Here is an 18,551-nt window from a genome sequence, read left to right on the forward strand (position 1 = left end):
CTATCCATCTTTATATCTCCATCTAGTTTCTCTATATCTATCTATCCATCCATCCATCCATCTCCCTGTATCTATCATTGATCCATACATCCATATCTATATCTCCATCTAGTTCTGCCTATATCTATCTAGGGCTCTCTATCCATCCATCCATCTATGTATCTAGCTCTCTCTATCTATCTCTCTATCCATCCATCCATCTCTCCATCTAGCTCTTCGATATCTATCTATTTAGCTCTTTCTATATCTAGCTCTCTATTTATCTATCCATCCATCTCTCTCTCTCTCTATCTATCCTTCCATCTTTATATCTCCATCTAGCTCTCTTTATATCTATCTATCCATCCATCTCTCTCTCTCTCTCTTCCCATCCATCTCCATGTATCCATCCATCATCCATTCATATATCTCCATCTAGCTCTGTCTATCTCTCTCTCTCTCTCTCTCTCTCTCTCTCTCTCTCTCTGCGCGTGCGTGTTGGGAGTGAGCGTGGTGCGTGAGTGCTGCTGCTGAGAGCGTGGTGTTTGTGAGTTTCTTTTTTCTTCTTTCTAAGTTTTTTCTCTCCTCTTAACATTTTTTTCTGCTGATGTTTTGTAGAGCTGTTTAGAGAAATAGTGTTTGGTGAAGTTTTTTTGTTTGTTTGTTTGTTGTGTGGAGGCGGCTGCTGCCGGTGTGACCGGTTAGCATGGCTGCAGCCGGGCAGTTTAGTTTACACAAACTCACGCGCAGACATGCTATTAAAGTGTCTCCGCCTGACGGGTGTTCGGTTGAAGACTGTAGTCTTGCCGTGGGGGAGATTGTTGGCTATGAAAGCATTAAATCGGCTTCCAGGATGAATAGTGCTGTTGTGATTTTTCTGGATAATGTTGAAAAGGTAAATCAGCTACTTGAGAGCGGTCTTGTGATTCATGATACGTACACACCAGTTTTTTCCCTAGTAAGTCCCGCTAGAAAGATCATTATTTCGAACGTACCCCCGTTTCTGAAAAATGAGCTTTTAGAGAAAGAACTAGGGAGACACGGACGATTGGTATCTCCGATAAAGATGATACCTATCAGCTGCAAATCCCCTCATCTAAAACATGTTGTGTCTTTTAGGAGACAAGTTCAAATGATTCTCAAAAACAGCAATGAAGAATTGAACTTGGTGTTTAAGTTTAGAGCTGATGATTATGATTATACCGTGCATGTAACATCGGAAACGATGAAATGTTTTGGGTGTGGTACTGTAGGGCATTTAATTCGTTCGTGCCCGGAGAGAGCAGGTGTGAGCCGGGCAGCCGCTAACGTTATTGAACAGCCGTCTGTTCGGGCTGAGAGGAGAGCCTCTTTACCCGACGAATCGCAAGAAATTGTGCAGGAAGAAAGTCAAGATGATATCAGTCAGGAAAATGAGGTGAGGGAAAGTGTAATGAGTGAAAATAAGGTACAAGATGACTTAAAAGAGGATTCAAATGTTGGTGAAACGGCGACTAGAGTCGCGGAATCAGTGTTGTTTAATGAGGAAGCGGTTTTAATGGATGTTAATGTTTCAAAATTGTCAACTAAGAGAAAAAACCCAGAAAACAAATCAAATACTGATCAAGTCACAAAAGTATCAAAGATGATTGAAATGAGTTCCTCTCAGTCAGATGATGGGCTGATGAACACACAGGAGTCTGAAAGCAATTTTAGTGAAAATTCACAGATTGATGTAGAAAGTGCTTACTCTTTTAACAAAATTCAGTCATTTTTACAAACAACAAAAGGCATGAGATTAGTTAAAGTGGATGATTATTTCTCTGATTTAAAATTGTTCCTTGAGTCAGTTAAATATTTCATGAAAAACACAGAAAGCCCTGACCAACCAACCTTTACAGACCAAGAAGTTTTTCGCCTTAAGAAAATTGTGTTAAAAGTTAGAACTCAAATAGCAAATGATGATTAATTGTTTTTTGTTTTTATTTTTATTTTTTTGTTTTAATTTTTTTGTTGTGTTCAAATGCAACTTCACATTTGCTATGTGTGACATAAAGCTGGGCTCTTTAAATATCAATGGTGCTAGAGAGGACATGAAGAGAGCTTCCCTTTTTAGTTTGTTTAAAGCAAAAAAACTAAATGTTATATTTTTACAAGAAACCCATAGTACAGCTGAGAACGAAATTGCATGGAAGAAAGAATGGGATGGGGAAGTTTTTCTTAGTCATAAGAGTAGTAACAGTGCTGGAGTTAGTATTATGTTTTCTAAAGATTTTTTACCCATTTCTTGTGTGACTGAGGAAATCATTGCAGGCCGCTTGTTAAAAATACAAGCTGTTTTTGAAAATGTAAAGATGACTTTCATCAATGTATATGCTCCAAATATAGGCACAGAAAGGGTGGTTTTTTTAAACACTCTAAACAATGTTTTATGTAACTGTACTGCTGATGATGGATATATGTTCCTGGGTGGGGATTTTAATTGCACTGTAAATGCAAATTTAGATAGGAACCACCCAGAACCACATGGAGCTAGTAAAACATGTCTTGTTAAACTTATTGAGACAAATGATCTGTGTGATGTTTGGAGGCTTTTTTATAAAACTCAGCGCCAATACACATGGACCCATGTTAAAGATAATTGTTTGTCCCTCGCTAGGCTTGATCATTTTTATTGCTTTAAACATCAGAGTAATGTACTTAAAGGTTGTTCAATACATCCAGTTGGTATTTCAGATCATTCCCTTGTACAAGTTTCCATCTTTTTAAAAGATGTGAAGTGTAAAAGTGCCTATTGGCATTTTAATGTGTCCCTACTTTCTGATAAGGTGTTTAAAGATGTTTTTAAGTGTTTTTGGAGTGGTTATACAAAGACAAAATCTGAATACAATTCTTTACAACAGTGGTGGGACATAGGGAAGGGTAAGATAAAACAGCTGTGCTTACAATACACTCTCAATGTCACTAGAAACATGACAAAGACTATGAAAAATTTAGAGAATGAAATAATGCAGCTGCAAGATATGGCAGACTCCACAAGAGAAACAGAACATTTTAAAGTCCTTAAAAAGAAAAAGTTAGTTTTATCCAACCTATTGGGTTTTTCTGCACAAGGTGCTCTGGTTCGCTCCCGTCACCAAGATATTGTAAAAATGGATGCACCCTCTCATTTTTTCTTCGGCCTTGAGCGGAAAAATGGACAAAGGAGATTCATGCACTCTCTGCAGTCCAGCACTGGACAGCTGCTGAAAGACTCTGGGGAGATTCATAAGAGTGCGGCTGCTTTTTATAAAAGACTTTTTGAGAAAGAATTTCAAGAGAGACCAGAGGTGGCGCAGTCTTTCTATGAGGGTTTGCCTAAGGTGTCTGAGGAGGATAACGCTGAGTTGGAGGCACCCATCTCTGCTGATGAGGTACTTTCTGCATTACAGAGCCTAGAGAGTGGCAAAGCTCCTGGCATTGATGGCCTCCCAGTGGATTTTTATAAAGCTTTCTGGCCTGTGATTGGCAATGATTTGATGCTTGTTCTCAGAGACAGTCTAGATAAAGGACTTTTACCCCTAAGCTGTAGGAGAGCAATCCTTACTCTCCTTCCCAAAAAAGGTGATCTACAAGAGATTAAGAACTGGCGTCCAATCGCCCTGCTCTGCTCGGATTACAAACTTTTGTCTAAGGTGTTGGCAATGAGACTGAGAAAAGTTATGGAGCATGTTATTCATATTGACCAGACTTATTGTATACCCAATAGGTTGATAACTGATAACATTATTTTAGTTCGTGATGTTTTGGACCTTTCAAATTCAGTGGGCTATGGAATTTGTTTGATTTCAATTGATCAAGAAAAAGCCTTTGACAGGGTTGAACACCAGTATTTGTGGCAAACACTGGAGGCTTTTGGATTCAGTTCTGGAATTATAAACATGATTCGAGTCTTGTACAGTGACATTGAGAGTCTTTTAAAGATCAACGGTGGTTTAAGTGCTCCTTTTGAGGTCCAAAGGGGAATCAGACAAGGTTGTTCACTATCAGGCATGCTGTATTCCCTAGCCATTGAGCCTCTTCTGTTTAAATTAAGACAAACTCTTTTTGGTGTAAAAATTCCTGGTTGTGAAACAGTTTTTAAATTATCTGCTTATGCCGATGATGTTGTGGTTTTTGTCAAAAAACAAGAGGATATTGACACTTTGGCAGAAAATATTAATGCTTTTGGGATGTTATCCTCTGCTAAAATTAACTGGGGAAAAAGTGAAGCCGTAACACTCAGTGATGAGTTGAGCAGAAAGCTTGTTTTTCCTCCTGGGTTAATTTTGAAAAAGAATGGCTTTAAATATCTTGGTGTTTATCTTGGTGATGTAAATTTTGTGAAAAGAAATTGGGACAATGTTTTGGAGAAAGTCGAAGGACGTCTCAAAAAATGGAAATGGATATTGCCACACATGTCTTTTAGAGGTCGAACACTAGTGATTAACAACCTAGTGGCATCCATGCTATGGCACCGATTATCATGTGTAGACCCTCCAACGCAACTGCTGGCTAAAATCCAAGCGGTTATGGTAGACTTTTTCTGGGATCGTATGCATTGGGTCCCTCAGAGCATGCTGTTTCTGCCAAAAGAGGAAGGAGGGCAGGGACTCATTCACCTTGCCAGTAGGGGCGCTGCTTTCCGACTCCAGTTTATCCAGAGACTTCTTGTTGGGCCCACAAACCTTGTCTGGAGACCCTTAGCCCAAACCGTTTTGACTCGAGGCGGGAATTTAGGTCTTGCTGAACAATTGTTTTTGATGGACCTGAACATTTATAAACTCTGTAACCTTCCAAAGTTTTACCATGGACTGTTCACTGTGTGGAAAATGTTCCAAAAGAATAGAATGACAGAATGTGAGTCACTGTCATGGCTGTTGAAAGAGCCAGTGGTGCATGGCACTCGTTTCAACGTAGAACGTATAATGGGACCTTTCGTGCTACAGTTGTTTGTTTCAGCTCGGATTGTCACTCTGGGACATGTGGTTGATCTATGTGGACCTATGTTGAGCGACGCTGTAGGTCTGGCCTCTCGTGTGGGAATAAGATCTATTAGGTCCGTGGATCAGCTGCTTAACACTTGGAAGCATGAACTTACAACTACTGAACTATCTTTGCTAAGTGACTATTGTAACAAGCAATGTCAACCAGCTTCTGATGATCCTTTTCCTGCATTAACACTTGTTCCTGATTTTAGAGAATGTACCGGTCAATTGTTTGAGTCCACAGAGACTCTTACAAATGAATTTGATGTCATGGAAGGGAAAACAATGTATAAAATGTTTGTAAAAATTCTAAACAAAAGCAAACTAAGTGGTCGAGCCGACACTCCTTGGAGAGCTCATCTAGGGCTTGACAATGAGGTTAGACCTGAGTGGAGAGCAATATACAAACCACCGTTGACAAAAAGAGTAGGGGACTTGCAATGGAGAATCCTACACGGTATTGTGGCTGTTAATGCTTTTATTTCTGTCATTAACCCTAATGTAAGTGAGGATTGTCCTTTTTGCTTGCAGAGGGAAACAGTTTATCACTGTTTTTTGGATTGCAGTAGACTGTGTTTTCTGTTTCAGTTGTTACAACAAATGTTCATGATGTTTGGGGAGGTTTTTTCTAAACAGCTTTTTATTCTCGGTTTTAGATATAGTCAGAAGTGGAGAATGAAATGTCAATTGTTTAACTTTGTAATGGGTCAAGCTAAAATGGCTATTTATGTTAGCAGGAAAAATAAGATAGAAGAGTCTTCTGACTCTGAGGTAATTAATGTTTTTGTCAGGATGTTGAAAGCCAGATTAAAAGTTGATTTCAACTTTTACAGTACCACAAACAATGTTGAGGAATTCACAAACATCTGGTGTTTTAAAGATGTTTTATGCTCTGTGGTGGAAAATAATCTGGTTTTTGGGATTGTTTTGAGCTAAATTGTGCTATAGCCTATTTGTACTGTTTTTGTTTTTTATGATTACAGTATTGTAAAAATTTTGTTATGGACATTTGAATAATTAAAGAGCTATTAAAATTCTCTCTCTCTCTCTCTCTCTATATATATATATATATATATATATATATATCCATCTCTCTCTCTCCATATTGCTCTGTCTATATCTATCTAGCTCTCTCTCTATATCTATCAATCTCTCTCTCTCTCCATCCATCTCCATGTATCTATCCATCTTTATATCTCCATCTAGCTCTCTCTATATCTATCTATCTATCTATCCATCCATCCATCCATCTCCCTGTATCTATCATTGATCCATACATCCATATCTATATCTCCATCTAGTTCTGCCTATATCTATCTAGGGCTCTCTATCCATCCATCCATCTATGTATCTAGCTCTCTCTATCTATCTCTCTATCCATCCATCCATCTCTCCATCTAGCTCTTCGATATCTATCTATTTAGCTCTTTCTATATCTAGCTCTCTATTTATCTATCCATCCATCTCTCTCTCTCTCTATCTATCCTTCCATCTTTATATCTCCATCTAGCTCTCTTTATATCTATCTATCCATCCATCTCTCTCTCTCTCTCTTCCCATCCATCTCCATGTATCCATCCATCATCCATTCATATATCTCCATCTAGCTCTGTCTATCTCTCTCTCTCTCTCTCTCTCTCTCTCTCTCTCTCTCTCTATATATATATATATATATATATATATATATATATATCCATCTCTCTCTCTCCATATTGCTCTGTCTATATCTATCTAGCTCTCTCTCTATATCTATCAATCTCTCTCTCTCTCCATCCATCTCCATGTATCTATCCATCTTTATATCTCCATCTAGCTCTCTCTATATCTATCTATCTATCTATCCATCCATCCATCCATCTCCCTGTATCTATCATTGATCCATACATCCATATCTATATCTCCATCTAGTTCTGTCTACATCTATCTAGGGCTCTCTATCCATCCATCCATCCATCCATGTATGTAGCTCTCTCTATCTATCTCTCTATCCATCCATCCATATCTCCATCTAGCTCTTCGATATCTATCTATTTAGCTCTCTCTATATCTAGCTCTCTATTTATTTATCTATCCATCCATCTATCTAGCTCTCTCTCCCTCTACATATATCTATATCCCTATATCTATATCTCTCTAACTATACACATATATACACGGTACGAATTTTATAAGACTTTTGTTCAAATTAATTTCACGCTATATGTATTTTACCATAACAGGGAAGGTCTGTAGGGACTCTCCATCTTCTTCATAGGTGTAGTCACCTAACAGTTGTCCTCCTTCCTGGTATTCATCATCCAATCCCTGCAAAGAGGACGACACTTAGCATACAATTGATGCAGGGTATTCCCCGTCTCATGTCTCAGACTGTGTAGATTTCACAAAAAGCATTGTGTCTTACATAGACCGTGAATCGGCGTGGTGCGCTGGTGATGTTGCCGGACGGAGAGAGGGATTTGGGAATGTGTTCCAGACAGAAGGATGTAGGGAACACTTTTAAAGACAACCTGATCACCAGATAACCATGGGAGCCTTTGAATGCCCAGCAGTTGCCTGGGTACATTTCCGGCTAAAGGGCAGAAACAAATTCAGATAATTTACCTCTTCGTTTGTAACATTAATTTGGATTCTTTATACGAGTAACAAAAAGATACGCACTGACATAGTAAACAATGTGTGCTCTTACTTGAATGACAACACGTGGAGACTGCGAAAAATACCACAGCGGTAGTCCGAACAGGCTCATGAGAGCAGTTTTTGTCTCATATGTTTCTGAACACCGTGTGCTGAGGATACTGCCACCTGCACATACAGACTCAGGTCAGAATGACTTGAAAGCATCAGTGATGTTTAGTGTGTGTGTGTGTGTGTGTTTGGTTGATGTGCCCACCTCCAGACTCCAAAGCGTAGTCCACCTGTCCCGTACGGTCCTCCGAGTATAACTTCAAAGCGCGCTGGACGATCAGCTGGACTTGCTGAAAGATTAAAGGAGCAATGAATTTACAAAACTACATAGCAGGATAGTTTTTAAAAGGGCTACATCATGTACAGTAGCTGTGATGTTGGCATGATTTAAATGAGTACCTCTTCTGACATCCCAGCAGCCATGGCAGTCTGGGAGACGGTTTGAGTGACAGTTTCTGCAGTGGACTGCTTCACTTCGATCTCCTGCAGCCGAAGCGCCACGTTTCCCAGGATGCTGCGCTCCAGCGCCGTGAGGGTTGCGGTCAGGTCAGACGAGCGCGTGTACTGAGAGGCCAACCACGGCAGCAGGGGCTCTGGGATTTCGGCAGCGCCACTGTCACGACCGTACAAGAGAGCGTACAGCTGCTCTCTCACCTGTGCTGATACCTGAAGAACACAATGGAAAATATGGGCCGATGTTTGTAGATAAATATTATTAAACGAACCTCCTCCATATGATAAAACTTACTGTTTCGTGCATGGTATCCAGCCGATCGCATTTCCCTTGACATCCCATAACTCCTTGCAGGTCTGCTCTGATGCGCCCGAGTTCGGCTTCCATCCTTTGAACCTCAAGGAGCAACGCATCGTGCTTCTCCTGAGACACTCCAACACTATAAACAGACCACAGCATTAACACCGAGACAGGATACAAGCTTTACAGTAAGATTTTGTTTCTTTTATTAGATAGACAGTATGACAGGAGAGGACATGAAAGTACAGGGTGCAGAGAGGGGTAAGGGATCGGCAAAGGACCTCGAGCCGGAATTCGAACTTGGTATCTCTACCTGATGGGGGCTGCGGCAGGTGTCTCCTGTTTAAGATGGATTTCCTTTGATAAACATAAGAATATTGCTTTGTTAACAGGTACAATATAATAAATAATAAATGTTTCTACATTAAATTGTGTATTACTGTAGTTCGGGTGTTCAGGTTCTGCAGATAAAGTTCAAGCTCTCTCAGTCGGGCTTCAAGAGTCGCCTGATGCCGTACATGCTGTTCTTCAATCTGTAATGCATAATGAGAGGAAAACCCCATACAATATAATTTACAATACAATATGGATACATTTTATGAACGTGGGTGATTCTCATGAAATTAGACTTATGAGGTGTCATGAAACATTTTGATAAAAAAAGTAAATGCAATCAATCAATGTACTATTTTGCACATGATTTCAAATGATATCATACAAACCAATTTAGTTGTTTTTTCCACATTTAAGGGGAACATTTTCATTACCGCAACGTGTCCATGACTGGATTTGGGTTTTTTGACATGGAAATATTTGAGTCATTCCTGGGATTCAGTAATATTTCAGTCCCCTAGATTTTCGAAAGTGGTGGATCACCAAAATTAAATGTTTAAAGCTTTTCACAATACTTTGGTATGTCCTTTATAATGAATACAAATAATTACTGCATTTAAATCATTTTTATCATTAAAAAAAATCTTACAAGCAAGCATTTTGTCATGTCCCCAAGGTTCTTCGCTGAATTTGTACTTGGAAAATAATTAATAAAATGTGCACAGTGTCTATAATTTTCGGCAATAATGCAAGTATTTATTTGTGTTCTTTGGCTTTTAAAATATATATATTTTTAAAAATGCAAGATATTTAATAAAAAACAACTTATGAAGTTACGTCCCTCAGACTGAACGTCACGCCAAACATTCTCAGCCCATAATAATTTAGACTCCACCAATATTTGACATCATTCACAGGAAGTTGCATCATTTAGCTCTCTTCAACAGCAAGGTGCAGAAGAAGGCGAGTTATTTACACTTTTTATTCATTTTTTTTGTGTGTATTATAGTCAAGGAGGGTACTGTCAACAACTCAACCCCATCACATACAATTAAGATGGAAAATTATGACTTTTCAAAAATTTATTTTCATCCATAAAAATCTAAAATATACTTATTTCATTGGCTGCCATGTGGTGCACTCTTTCTTTTTTTAAATTCTCACTGTAGTTCAGATAAAAGTGAAAATGAAAAAAACGAAATATGACTATGTTTAATATGACATGGTTGCCTAAAATAAAATAGTATTTATTTTGAGTCTCATTTTCGTATTGAACAAATACAAATTAAAAGTAGGCCGATGTGTCCTTTCAACCCTGTTACAGTATTCAACCCCATTACAGTATTCTCAACCCTGTCACATTAATATTTTTGGAAAATAAAATAGGGAAGAAAATTAAAAATTAAAGCATTTCTTGCTGATAACCACCCGACATGTTAAGGGATAACATGGTAAAATTGTGGTTTTGGTGAAACATCTAAATTAAATTTGTTCTTACTAAAATAAAGAGACCACCGACAAACAATTTGGATATTTGTAACTTCCATCACATACAAAGGTGAAAATTATTATAAATGTTACATTAGAAGTCATTGAATTGTTATGAGGGACACATGAGCAATAGGTAAATGTTTGTTTTATAACAAGTTTTGTGTAAAATCCTGTTTAAACGTATTCAATTTTGTCCGTTAAGGGGTTAAGAATAAAAAGTGTACAAATCTGAAAAAAAAACTAAAAATAATAAAAAGTCTCTGAGATGCCTGAGATGGAAAATAGTTTGATATGTGCCTAATAATGTGGGGTACTTAGAAATGTAATCATATGTAGTTCAAAAATATGTAGTTTTTAGTAAAAAAAAAAAAGTCCAAGTTGAAATATTACTGAATCCCAGGATTGACCCATTTATAATAAAAAATCTAAAAAAGCTTCAGTGCATGTTATACTTTAAACATTAACAGTAAAGAAACATGTGGTATTTGGTGATCACTGGTAAATGTAAAGACAATAATAAGGAATATAAATGTGTCCAAGACCAATTTTCTCATCCTCCGCAACAATTTTCAATCATTGTTTTGTTTAAGCCCTCAAGGAACTAACATTTTCAAAAAAAAATAGTTGGAAGGGACATACTTGACTGTGACACTAAAAATGGCTACCAGGTAAGCAGTTCTTATTTTTTCTCTCCAGATAAAAGTTGAATTTTTAGTTCTCATTACCGAAACATGAGTTTGTAAATGCATATATTTAATGTAATATCATGTTGCGGTAATGATCATTTTTGATAATGATTATCTTAAAAAAGTAAATAATTTTATACGAAACATTTTTTAAATCCCCTAAAAATAATGGTTATGGTAAGTTCAGACCTTAAGCTTACATGTGCAAAATAATAATAATAGGCTTCAAGGCCTTTTGAAAAAAATCTGATGGATTTCGTGAGAATCACCCGTATGCGCTTCTTTCCTGGATATCAAACTCATGACCTTTGCACTCCTAGCAGTGCATCAGTTTACCTACAGGAACACTTTCTTTCTTTCTTTCTTTCTTTTCTTTTAAATGCCATACCAGCTTCTAAGGCTATATTCATGGCGAGAATGAAGTATAATTAAGTATCTTGATATCAAAAGTATCAAGGGTAAAAAAAGGTTTCCAAATATTTTTATATATATATATAAACCTTAGTGCTTCTCATATATATAATCTATAGGCATAAAATCCCTTTGAACATTTTCACTGTCTCACCTGTGTCCTGCCGGTGGCCTCTTTCTCCATTTCTCCTTGGATCGCTGTGAATTTGGGTTCGATCATCTGTGAGACCCAAAGGCCGAGAGCGTCTCTGTCCGTCTTTGTGTCCACCTGCGCCTTTAGCTCCTGAACCAAACCCACAGCCTCCTGATGCTGCTGCTGTGCCTTCAGCTCCCCCTGCTGGATGTTCTCCCACATCGCCGCCACACGCTGCTCGAGTTGCAGCAATCGCTCGCTGTTAATAAACTCTGATGCAGGCTGCAAGAGAACAGCAACATTTATGCGTCATACTATGATTTCAAATCTTGTATGTTACATGCTAGTTGTTCACACTGACTGCACCCTCTCTTTTATGATACAAGATAAATTTGGATCCATCTGTTCGGGCAATGAAATCAATATCTGGCACATCTACATCTTTGGTTGCTATAGTGATTTCAGCCGGATACCGAGATACTATTTCTTCTCCAATAACGGAGTTGGTGTCAGTATGCCGGGAAGGAAAAAGCAGCTTGGATGCAATTCATGCTTTTTGTTGCTCAGTTACTAATGTGAATCAGATGTGTAAATGTCAACTTACTAGCTTGATGGTGGATGAAGATGTTTAAGATCTTTACCTGTGAGGTGACTGGAGGTTGGATGTGATGTTCTTGAGCCAGTGGCTCTGATGGGAAAGCAGGAAGTGAAGGAAACGATGGTAAGGAGGGGAGAGATGGGAGGGAGGGAAGTGATGCAATAGTGGGCATCAGCGTCTTCCATTCGGTGAGGTTTACAGCGGGGAGGAAGGTCAGAAAACCGGCTGGACCAAGATACCACAATCCTGCAAAACAGAAGAGGTAAACATGGATTAAGTGTTTATAGGCTGTAAAATGGCTCATAAAGTGAAATACAATTCACTAGCGCATTAAAAGACTCTTGGGATTTTACCCAGTTTAGTGGGAGTGAAACGAAAGTGAGATAGAGCTTGCGTGTGCATATTTTGGATGTGTGTGAAAGCAATAAACAGATTTATCAAAACCACATGAGTTCAACTGCAAATAATTGTCCAAGTGTGGATGTTTATCAGTTTTGGTTTCTCAGGGTGAACTCGTACTATGCGTACCGTACCGCGCTGGAGTACGTTTGACCTCCAAAGTATGGTTTGTTTGGCTAGTGTGATAAGTGGCACAGTTCGTTTTGATATAGCGGCACAAGTGTGTAATTTATCATCTATTTCAATGCAATATGTAGAGGTCTTCTTGGGTCCAGAGAAATGTACTTGAACCGAAATTACCCGAATCACTTTTTACCCACACCTGACGTCCATTTTTCTAGAAAATCCCGAAAAATTTAGACCACAGACTGATCCAACCCAGTGGAAATTTTTTAACCCCGCAGGACCTGAATGTAAACGGCACCGACCCCGCATGGACCAGTCAGACAGACAGAAACCCAGTGGCCTCGCAACCAATTTGGCTCACTGCCCTATTTAATTTAATTTGTTATTTGACAACAGCGCTAAAATGTGCATTCAAAATTGATTGACAGGTTTGGCACAATGAAAATTAACCTACTTGCCAGCCATACAATGTCACAAACGCTCTTGGCAAACAGAGGAGGGGTTGGACTCGGTGCACACGTTAGTTTGGGTCTTCTCAGGTCAGTTTGGCAAAAATGCATTTATTTTAAATAAGCTAATATTATACCCGACCAGTGTCCGAGGCACACCTGAGATATTTAGATGCGATATTTAGGGTCTCTGATCGGACCTCGGGTTTTCGGATCCAAGTGGACCTCTAATGTAGACCAATAGACTTGCAATGTAATGTCAATGTGCAATGTAATTACATTAACTATAAGCGACCCTGGACCACAGAACCAGGGTCAATTTTTGGAAATTGAGATTTATCTATCATCTGAAAGCTAAAGAAAAAGGAAAATGGGATTGGACGATATTTGGCCAAGATACAACTATTTAAAAATCTGGAATTTGGTGCAAAAAAAGCTTTTAAAGTTGTTCAATGATGAATACATTTTTTATATTGACAGTCGGAAATTTACAAAATATCTTCATTGGACATGATCTTAGCATCCTTATGATTTTGAGCATAAAAATCTATACGCACAACCGGCGCAACGTCATAGAATGTCTCTGAACAGGTTCACGCCCACTTTTGGGGGAACATAAACTAGACCTTCCATTGACTTCCATTCAAAATAGCGGAACAAAGCAACGCTCGTACACAGCCGGCAGGCGTAAATAACTTATGAAATCACTCAGATTAAACATGTTGAGTAATTATCTGTCCACCCTGCCTGCCATAGAGCGCGAGAGATACATTAACACATTTAATTTGGTCAATATAAAAACATGTCTCTTTCATTCTCCCAGCATCAAATTTGTGTAACAACGCTCCCTATTGGCCAGAGGTGTCTTACACGGACATCGTCCCTCATCGAGTCAACAGGGAAGCAAGTGAATGATTTTACTTCGTATTTGAAAGTTACTTCGTATTTATATATTATGTCTTTATATTTGGAGGAATGAGTGCACTTTTCCGTCGAGTCATACAACTAACTGGCTTAGCGATATTTCCAGCAATCACTGGATGGCGTTGTAACACAAAATTTGACGCTGGGAGAATGAAAGGGACATGTTTTTATATTGACCAAATTAAATGTGTTAATGTATCTTTCGCGCTCTATGGCAGGCAGGGTGGACAGATAATTACTCAACATGTTTAATCTGAGTGATTTCATAAGTTATTTACGCCTGACGGCTGTGTAAAACCGTTGCTTGGTTCCGCTATTTTGAATGGAAGTCAATGGAAGGTCTGTTTTTTCCCCCAAAAAGGGGCGGTGACAAAATTTACAGTCAAGTTCCCGGATGTGCCGGTAGTCCGTATAATTTTGACCCATGCAATGTATTGTTGGCTATTGCTACAAATATACCTGTGGGACTTATTTTTATTTATTTATTAATTTCGAATTTATGCAAAAAAAGAACATCAAACAAGAAAATAAAATTTTCTTCAAGTTCAAGTATACAAAATCACACAAAACGTAAAATCATAATAATTAACAAATTGCATCGTGATATGTATCGTATCGTGAGGCCCTTGACAATACCCAGCCCTAATATTCAAGCCTGATGGAGATAAAATTACTTTCTATAGTAAATCAACAAATGTAAAGCTGTGAATCACACAGTCAAACTTTCACACCAGTATTAAGAGACAAAACTTACCGAACAGCAGCAGAAAAGGTAGCAGAAACAGAAGAAGCTTCAGTAGTTTGGGAAGACACCTAACAGATACAAAAACAAAAGCGATTTTTTTCCCCAAACATTTAACATCTTGACCCTACATCCGCAAATAAACACTATAAATATGACTGATAAATAGATAAATGACAATATTGATATTACAGTTAAAAGCCTTTAACTCTTACCTGGTGAGAAGAAAGACGTTGATCAAAGACATTAATGTTACCAGCTGGTACCACCCTGTTCCTAACCACCAGAAGGCGCCGGTCGCTGCTTTCCCTGTTCAGTGAATATGCGTAAAAGGCATTAGTGATAAAAGAACATCACTTCAATTAGAAATTAAGTACCCAAGTCTCAATCCGAAATACTAGAAGTGTGACTAAAAATATAATTAAGGAATCAATTATTGAGTGCTTGCATTTAGAAACTTTTTCATAGGTTTTAATAAAAGTTATGTGAATGTCAAATAGGGCATGCATGTGATAATTTAGTCATGACAACAAATGTTTTTGCATCACTCAAACTAAATGTATTTTTAATACGGTACAACAATTTATCACCAGCCAAGATGTAAAATAATTACTTGCAAAGCCCATTTGGTTAAAGCTCACCGGTGGCCCAATCAACCATTCAACAATTTTCCAACAGAGTTAAATTTTTCTTATAAGTAGTACATTTAGTCTTTCATATTCATTTTAGAAAATAAATGATTCAGGGAGGAAAAAAAGTAGTTCAAGAATCAAATACAGTTTGAGTGACATGAATCACTGAGCTGAAAGATCAAAAAGACAGTCTCGGATGGTTAAAGGGGTCATAGCATGAAAATCAGACTTTTTCCATTTTTAAGTGCTATAATTGGGTCCCCAGTGCTTCTATCAACCTAGAAAATGTAATCAAGATTAACCCAGTAACTTTGTTTGGGTAAGCCATTTTCTGCAAGCGTGTGAAAAATTTGGTCGGTCAGATTTTGCCTGTTTTGTGAGGTAGGTAGTAAGGCGAATTACAATAATACTGCCCCCTTCATCTGCACTATCCAACCACAGCACTGCCATAGTGCAGAGAGAAAGAGAGAAAGTAAAAAGTACTTGACAGCACAATTGAGTTTCAATTACAACAAACCACCATCATTGTGATCTATGGTTGCACTTCATCCGCTCATTTGCATTTTAAACGACACACCCAAAAACGTCTCACTTTTGCTCAGACCTACAAATTATAAATTTTTACATGCTATAATAAATTAGCTGTGGAGTATTTTGAGCTAAAACTTCACATACACACTCTGGGGACACCAAAGATTTATTTTACATCTTAAAAATATGTCATAATATGACCCCTTTAAGTGATTTGACAGAAAAGTAGTGTGTGTTCACTGTGCTTGAAAAGAGCCATTAAAAGAAAGATGAACATAAAACGGACTATATTAGTGCATGTTTGACATGAGGAAGAGCAGGACGTGATAGAGACAGACATACATGCTTTATAATAGTCTAAAGTATATCAACCTGGAGACAACACTGCCAACCACAGAATGGACTTCAGCTTACGAGCCACAAACACAGGAGCTGAAACAAAACCTCTGCAAACCCTCAGCAGACCAGAACCTGAATGTAAACCAGCAGATATAAACTCACAATCCCACAACATAAAGATATAAATCCAGTAATTTTGCAAAAAATGCAACTGGGGATTCTCAGCAAATCCTGAAATTATTCTGCACATCATGTCATTGTTATAAATTATTATAAATCAACAGCCTTGTAACCCTGGACCACAAAACCAGTCATAAGTTGCACGGGTATATTAAGAGCCATATTAAGGACCAAATTAAAATGTCTTATCGTAAATATATCAAATGTATTCATCATTAGATATACATGTTGCTTATGACTTCACTTTAAAATACTTTTTTTGCACGCTAAAATTCCATATTTTCAAAGTAGGACAATATATGGCCAATCTTAACATGAAAGCTGAATAAATTCATTGATGCATGGTGTAAATCTTAATTTAAAAAAAATCTAACCCTTATGACTGGTTTTGTGGTCCAGGGTCACAAGTTTCAAAAAAAATTTAAATAAGCCTGATAAACAAAAAATACTTTCAAATGCCCAAAGAAAGATGTCAAATAATACAAAAGCATAAATGTATGTAGATTTGATAAATGTGTATAACCTGTGTAAGACACAACAGCCCACAGTGCGGTGAATATGTGACGGGTGTAGGAATAATGTTTCGATTCCACATACTGCTTCTCTTCATTAACATCACCTGTGAATCCGTGACATGAATCAGTATCATCATACATCTTTATATATGAATGCAGTAAAAAAAACAAATACCGTGATATACAAATTAGTACAAAATACAAATCAAGTGAATGTATTGAAATGTAGTCAAAGACTAGAAATACCACTTAAAAAAAGAAAAACTAAATATATGAGCTTTATATTTTTTAGATGCCTCAGACTCGGTGCTAAAATAACAACTGCTTTTGCTCTACTTCTGTAATGCTCACATGTGCTGCTCATACATGCAGCGTAGGTGCTGTAACCTGTTAACGTCAGCGCCAAAAGATTATAGTGCTGCAAAAGCGCAGTTCACGTATGCATTGTGTGAAACCATACTAAGCATCTATTTACATATACATCTATAGTCCCAGTGGTGCGAAAGAGTGGAGGCGGAGACAAATTTGAATATTCATAGATCCACGTATACTAAATGAGGCAAAGATTCAAACTGTTTAATAAACATAATAAAGATGTAAAAGTTTTAAATATACTATTATGATGCTCCAGCCTGGTCTCACTGTTAATACGTAGTATTTACACGTAACTTTAAAAAGCAAAAAACTTATTTTTTGTACATTTAAATAGATGCTAAAACATGTCATTATTATGAGTAAGAAACGCCAATGCCCGCGATTTTAATATTTATAAATAGGAATAACTTGCGTACAAATTTGTACGTTTGTAAAGCTGTAAATACGTAAATAATTTACGTATAAGTCCTGTCAAAACGTCGATATTGTACGTTTCAGTGTGTTTTAAACGCAAGTAAATGTACGTATTGTTCAACCACACTGAAACGTAAAAATACACACGTATTCTCATGAGATCACGTTGGATGCTCAAATGTGCATTTTAAATGAAACAATTCTTGACTATATGGAGACTTTAACATCAGCGCTGATAAAAATATGTGCTGCAAATGCGCAACTCGCGTATGCATTGCAAAACCATACGTGTCCGGAACTGCCGAATGCAGAATCTATGCACACATATATCTATGATCTGAACTGGTATCATTTAATAGAGACAGGGAATTATTCGCATGTTCATAGATCTACGCATACAAAATAAGGCATAGAATTACTTTCAATCTATTTTAACTCATGAAGAAAAAGGAAAAAACATTGAAGCTTAAAGATCAATTTTAAAAGGATAAAATTAGTCAACTACAGGGGGACTTTAAAAATAATATTTGTGATTTTAAGTGGCATATATAGTTATTTACTGATTGAAATGAAGGAAATGATTTGTTAGTCAAAGAATTTGAATGAGAGAGAGTCACCAGATCTGAAAAATCAAAAAAGGAAAATGTTTAAGATGTTTCTGCACCGCTGGTTAAAATGAGATAAGAAAAGAGTTTTGTGCATTCACTGCGCTTGAAAAGAGCCATTAAATGAGTGATGATTGTGAGAGAAAAATACACGACTGACTTTCTGTGTTTAACACACCGACATGAGGAAGAGAGTAAGGACGTGAGAGAGGAAGACAGACATGCTTTATAACAGTAAACTAAAGTATATCAACCTGAAGACAAC

At 37.5% G+C, this 18,551-nt stretch overlaps 1 protein-coding gene and 1 long non-coding RNA gene across 8 annotated transcripts in view; one reads left to right on the top strand and one right to left on the bottom strand.

Annotated features, from left to right (window-relative positions):
• Nucleotides 1–8,761, top strand: part of LOC129436586 (uncharacterized) — an 88,107-nt gene extending 79,346 nt beyond the window's left edge. Inside the window, exon 4 of the long non-coding RNA XR_012368432.1 lies at nt 8,616–8,761. This is a non-coding gene — a long non-coding RNA (uncharacterized lncRNA). The remainder of the gene's footprint in view (nt 1–8,615) is intronic.
• Nucleotides 1–18,551, bottom strand: part of LOC129436580 (SUN domain-containing protein 1) — a 55,439-nt gene that overhangs the window by 2,578 nt on the left and 34,310 nt on the right. For 6 of the 7 annotated variants that reach the window (XM_055194797.2, XM_055194798.2, XM_055194795.2 and 3 more), the window contains 15 exons: nt 18,541–18,551; nt 16,901–16,996; nt 16,231–16,329; nt 14,911–15,004; nt 14,708–14,766; nt 12,099–12,301; nt 11,479–11,739; nt 8,844–8,936; nt 8,717–8,760; nt 8,398–8,542; nt 8,049–8,315; nt 7,855–7,939; nt 7,651–7,766; nt 7,366–7,533; nt 7,176–7,268 (listed from right to left, as the gene is read on the bottom strand). The exon at nt 18,541–18,551 is cut by the window's right edge and continues 88 nt beyond it. In XM_055194797.2, coding sequence (XP_055050772.2) covers nt 7,176–7,268; nt 7,366–7,533; nt 7,651–7,766; nt 7,855–7,939; nt 8,049–8,315; nt 8,398–8,542; nt 8,717–8,760; nt 8,844–8,936; nt 11,479–11,739; nt 12,099–12,301; nt 14,708–14,766; nt 14,911–15,004; nt 16,231–16,329; nt 16,901–16,996; nt 18,541–18,551 — 1,834 coding nt within the window. The remainder of the gene's footprint in view (nt 1–7,175; nt 7,269–7,365; nt 7,534–7,650; nt 7,767–7,854; nt 7,940–8,048; nt 8,316–8,397; nt 8,543–8,716; nt 8,761–8,843; nt 8,937–11,478; nt 11,740–12,098; nt 12,302–14,707; nt 14,767–14,910; nt 15,005–16,230; nt 16,330–16,900; nt 16,997–18,540) is intronic. The other variant, XM_055194804.2, reaches the window with a different exon arrangement.

Source organism: Misgurnus anguillicaudatus, unplaced genomic scaffold, assembly GCF_027580225.2.
Source record: "Misgurnus anguillicaudatus unplaced genomic scaffold, ASM2758022v2 HiC_scaffold_29, whole genome shotgun sequence".
In the NCBI taxonomy this organism is placed as follows: domain Eukaryota; kingdom Metazoa; phylum Chordata; class Actinopteri; order Cypriniformes; family Cobitidae; genus Misgurnus; species Misgurnus anguillicaudatus.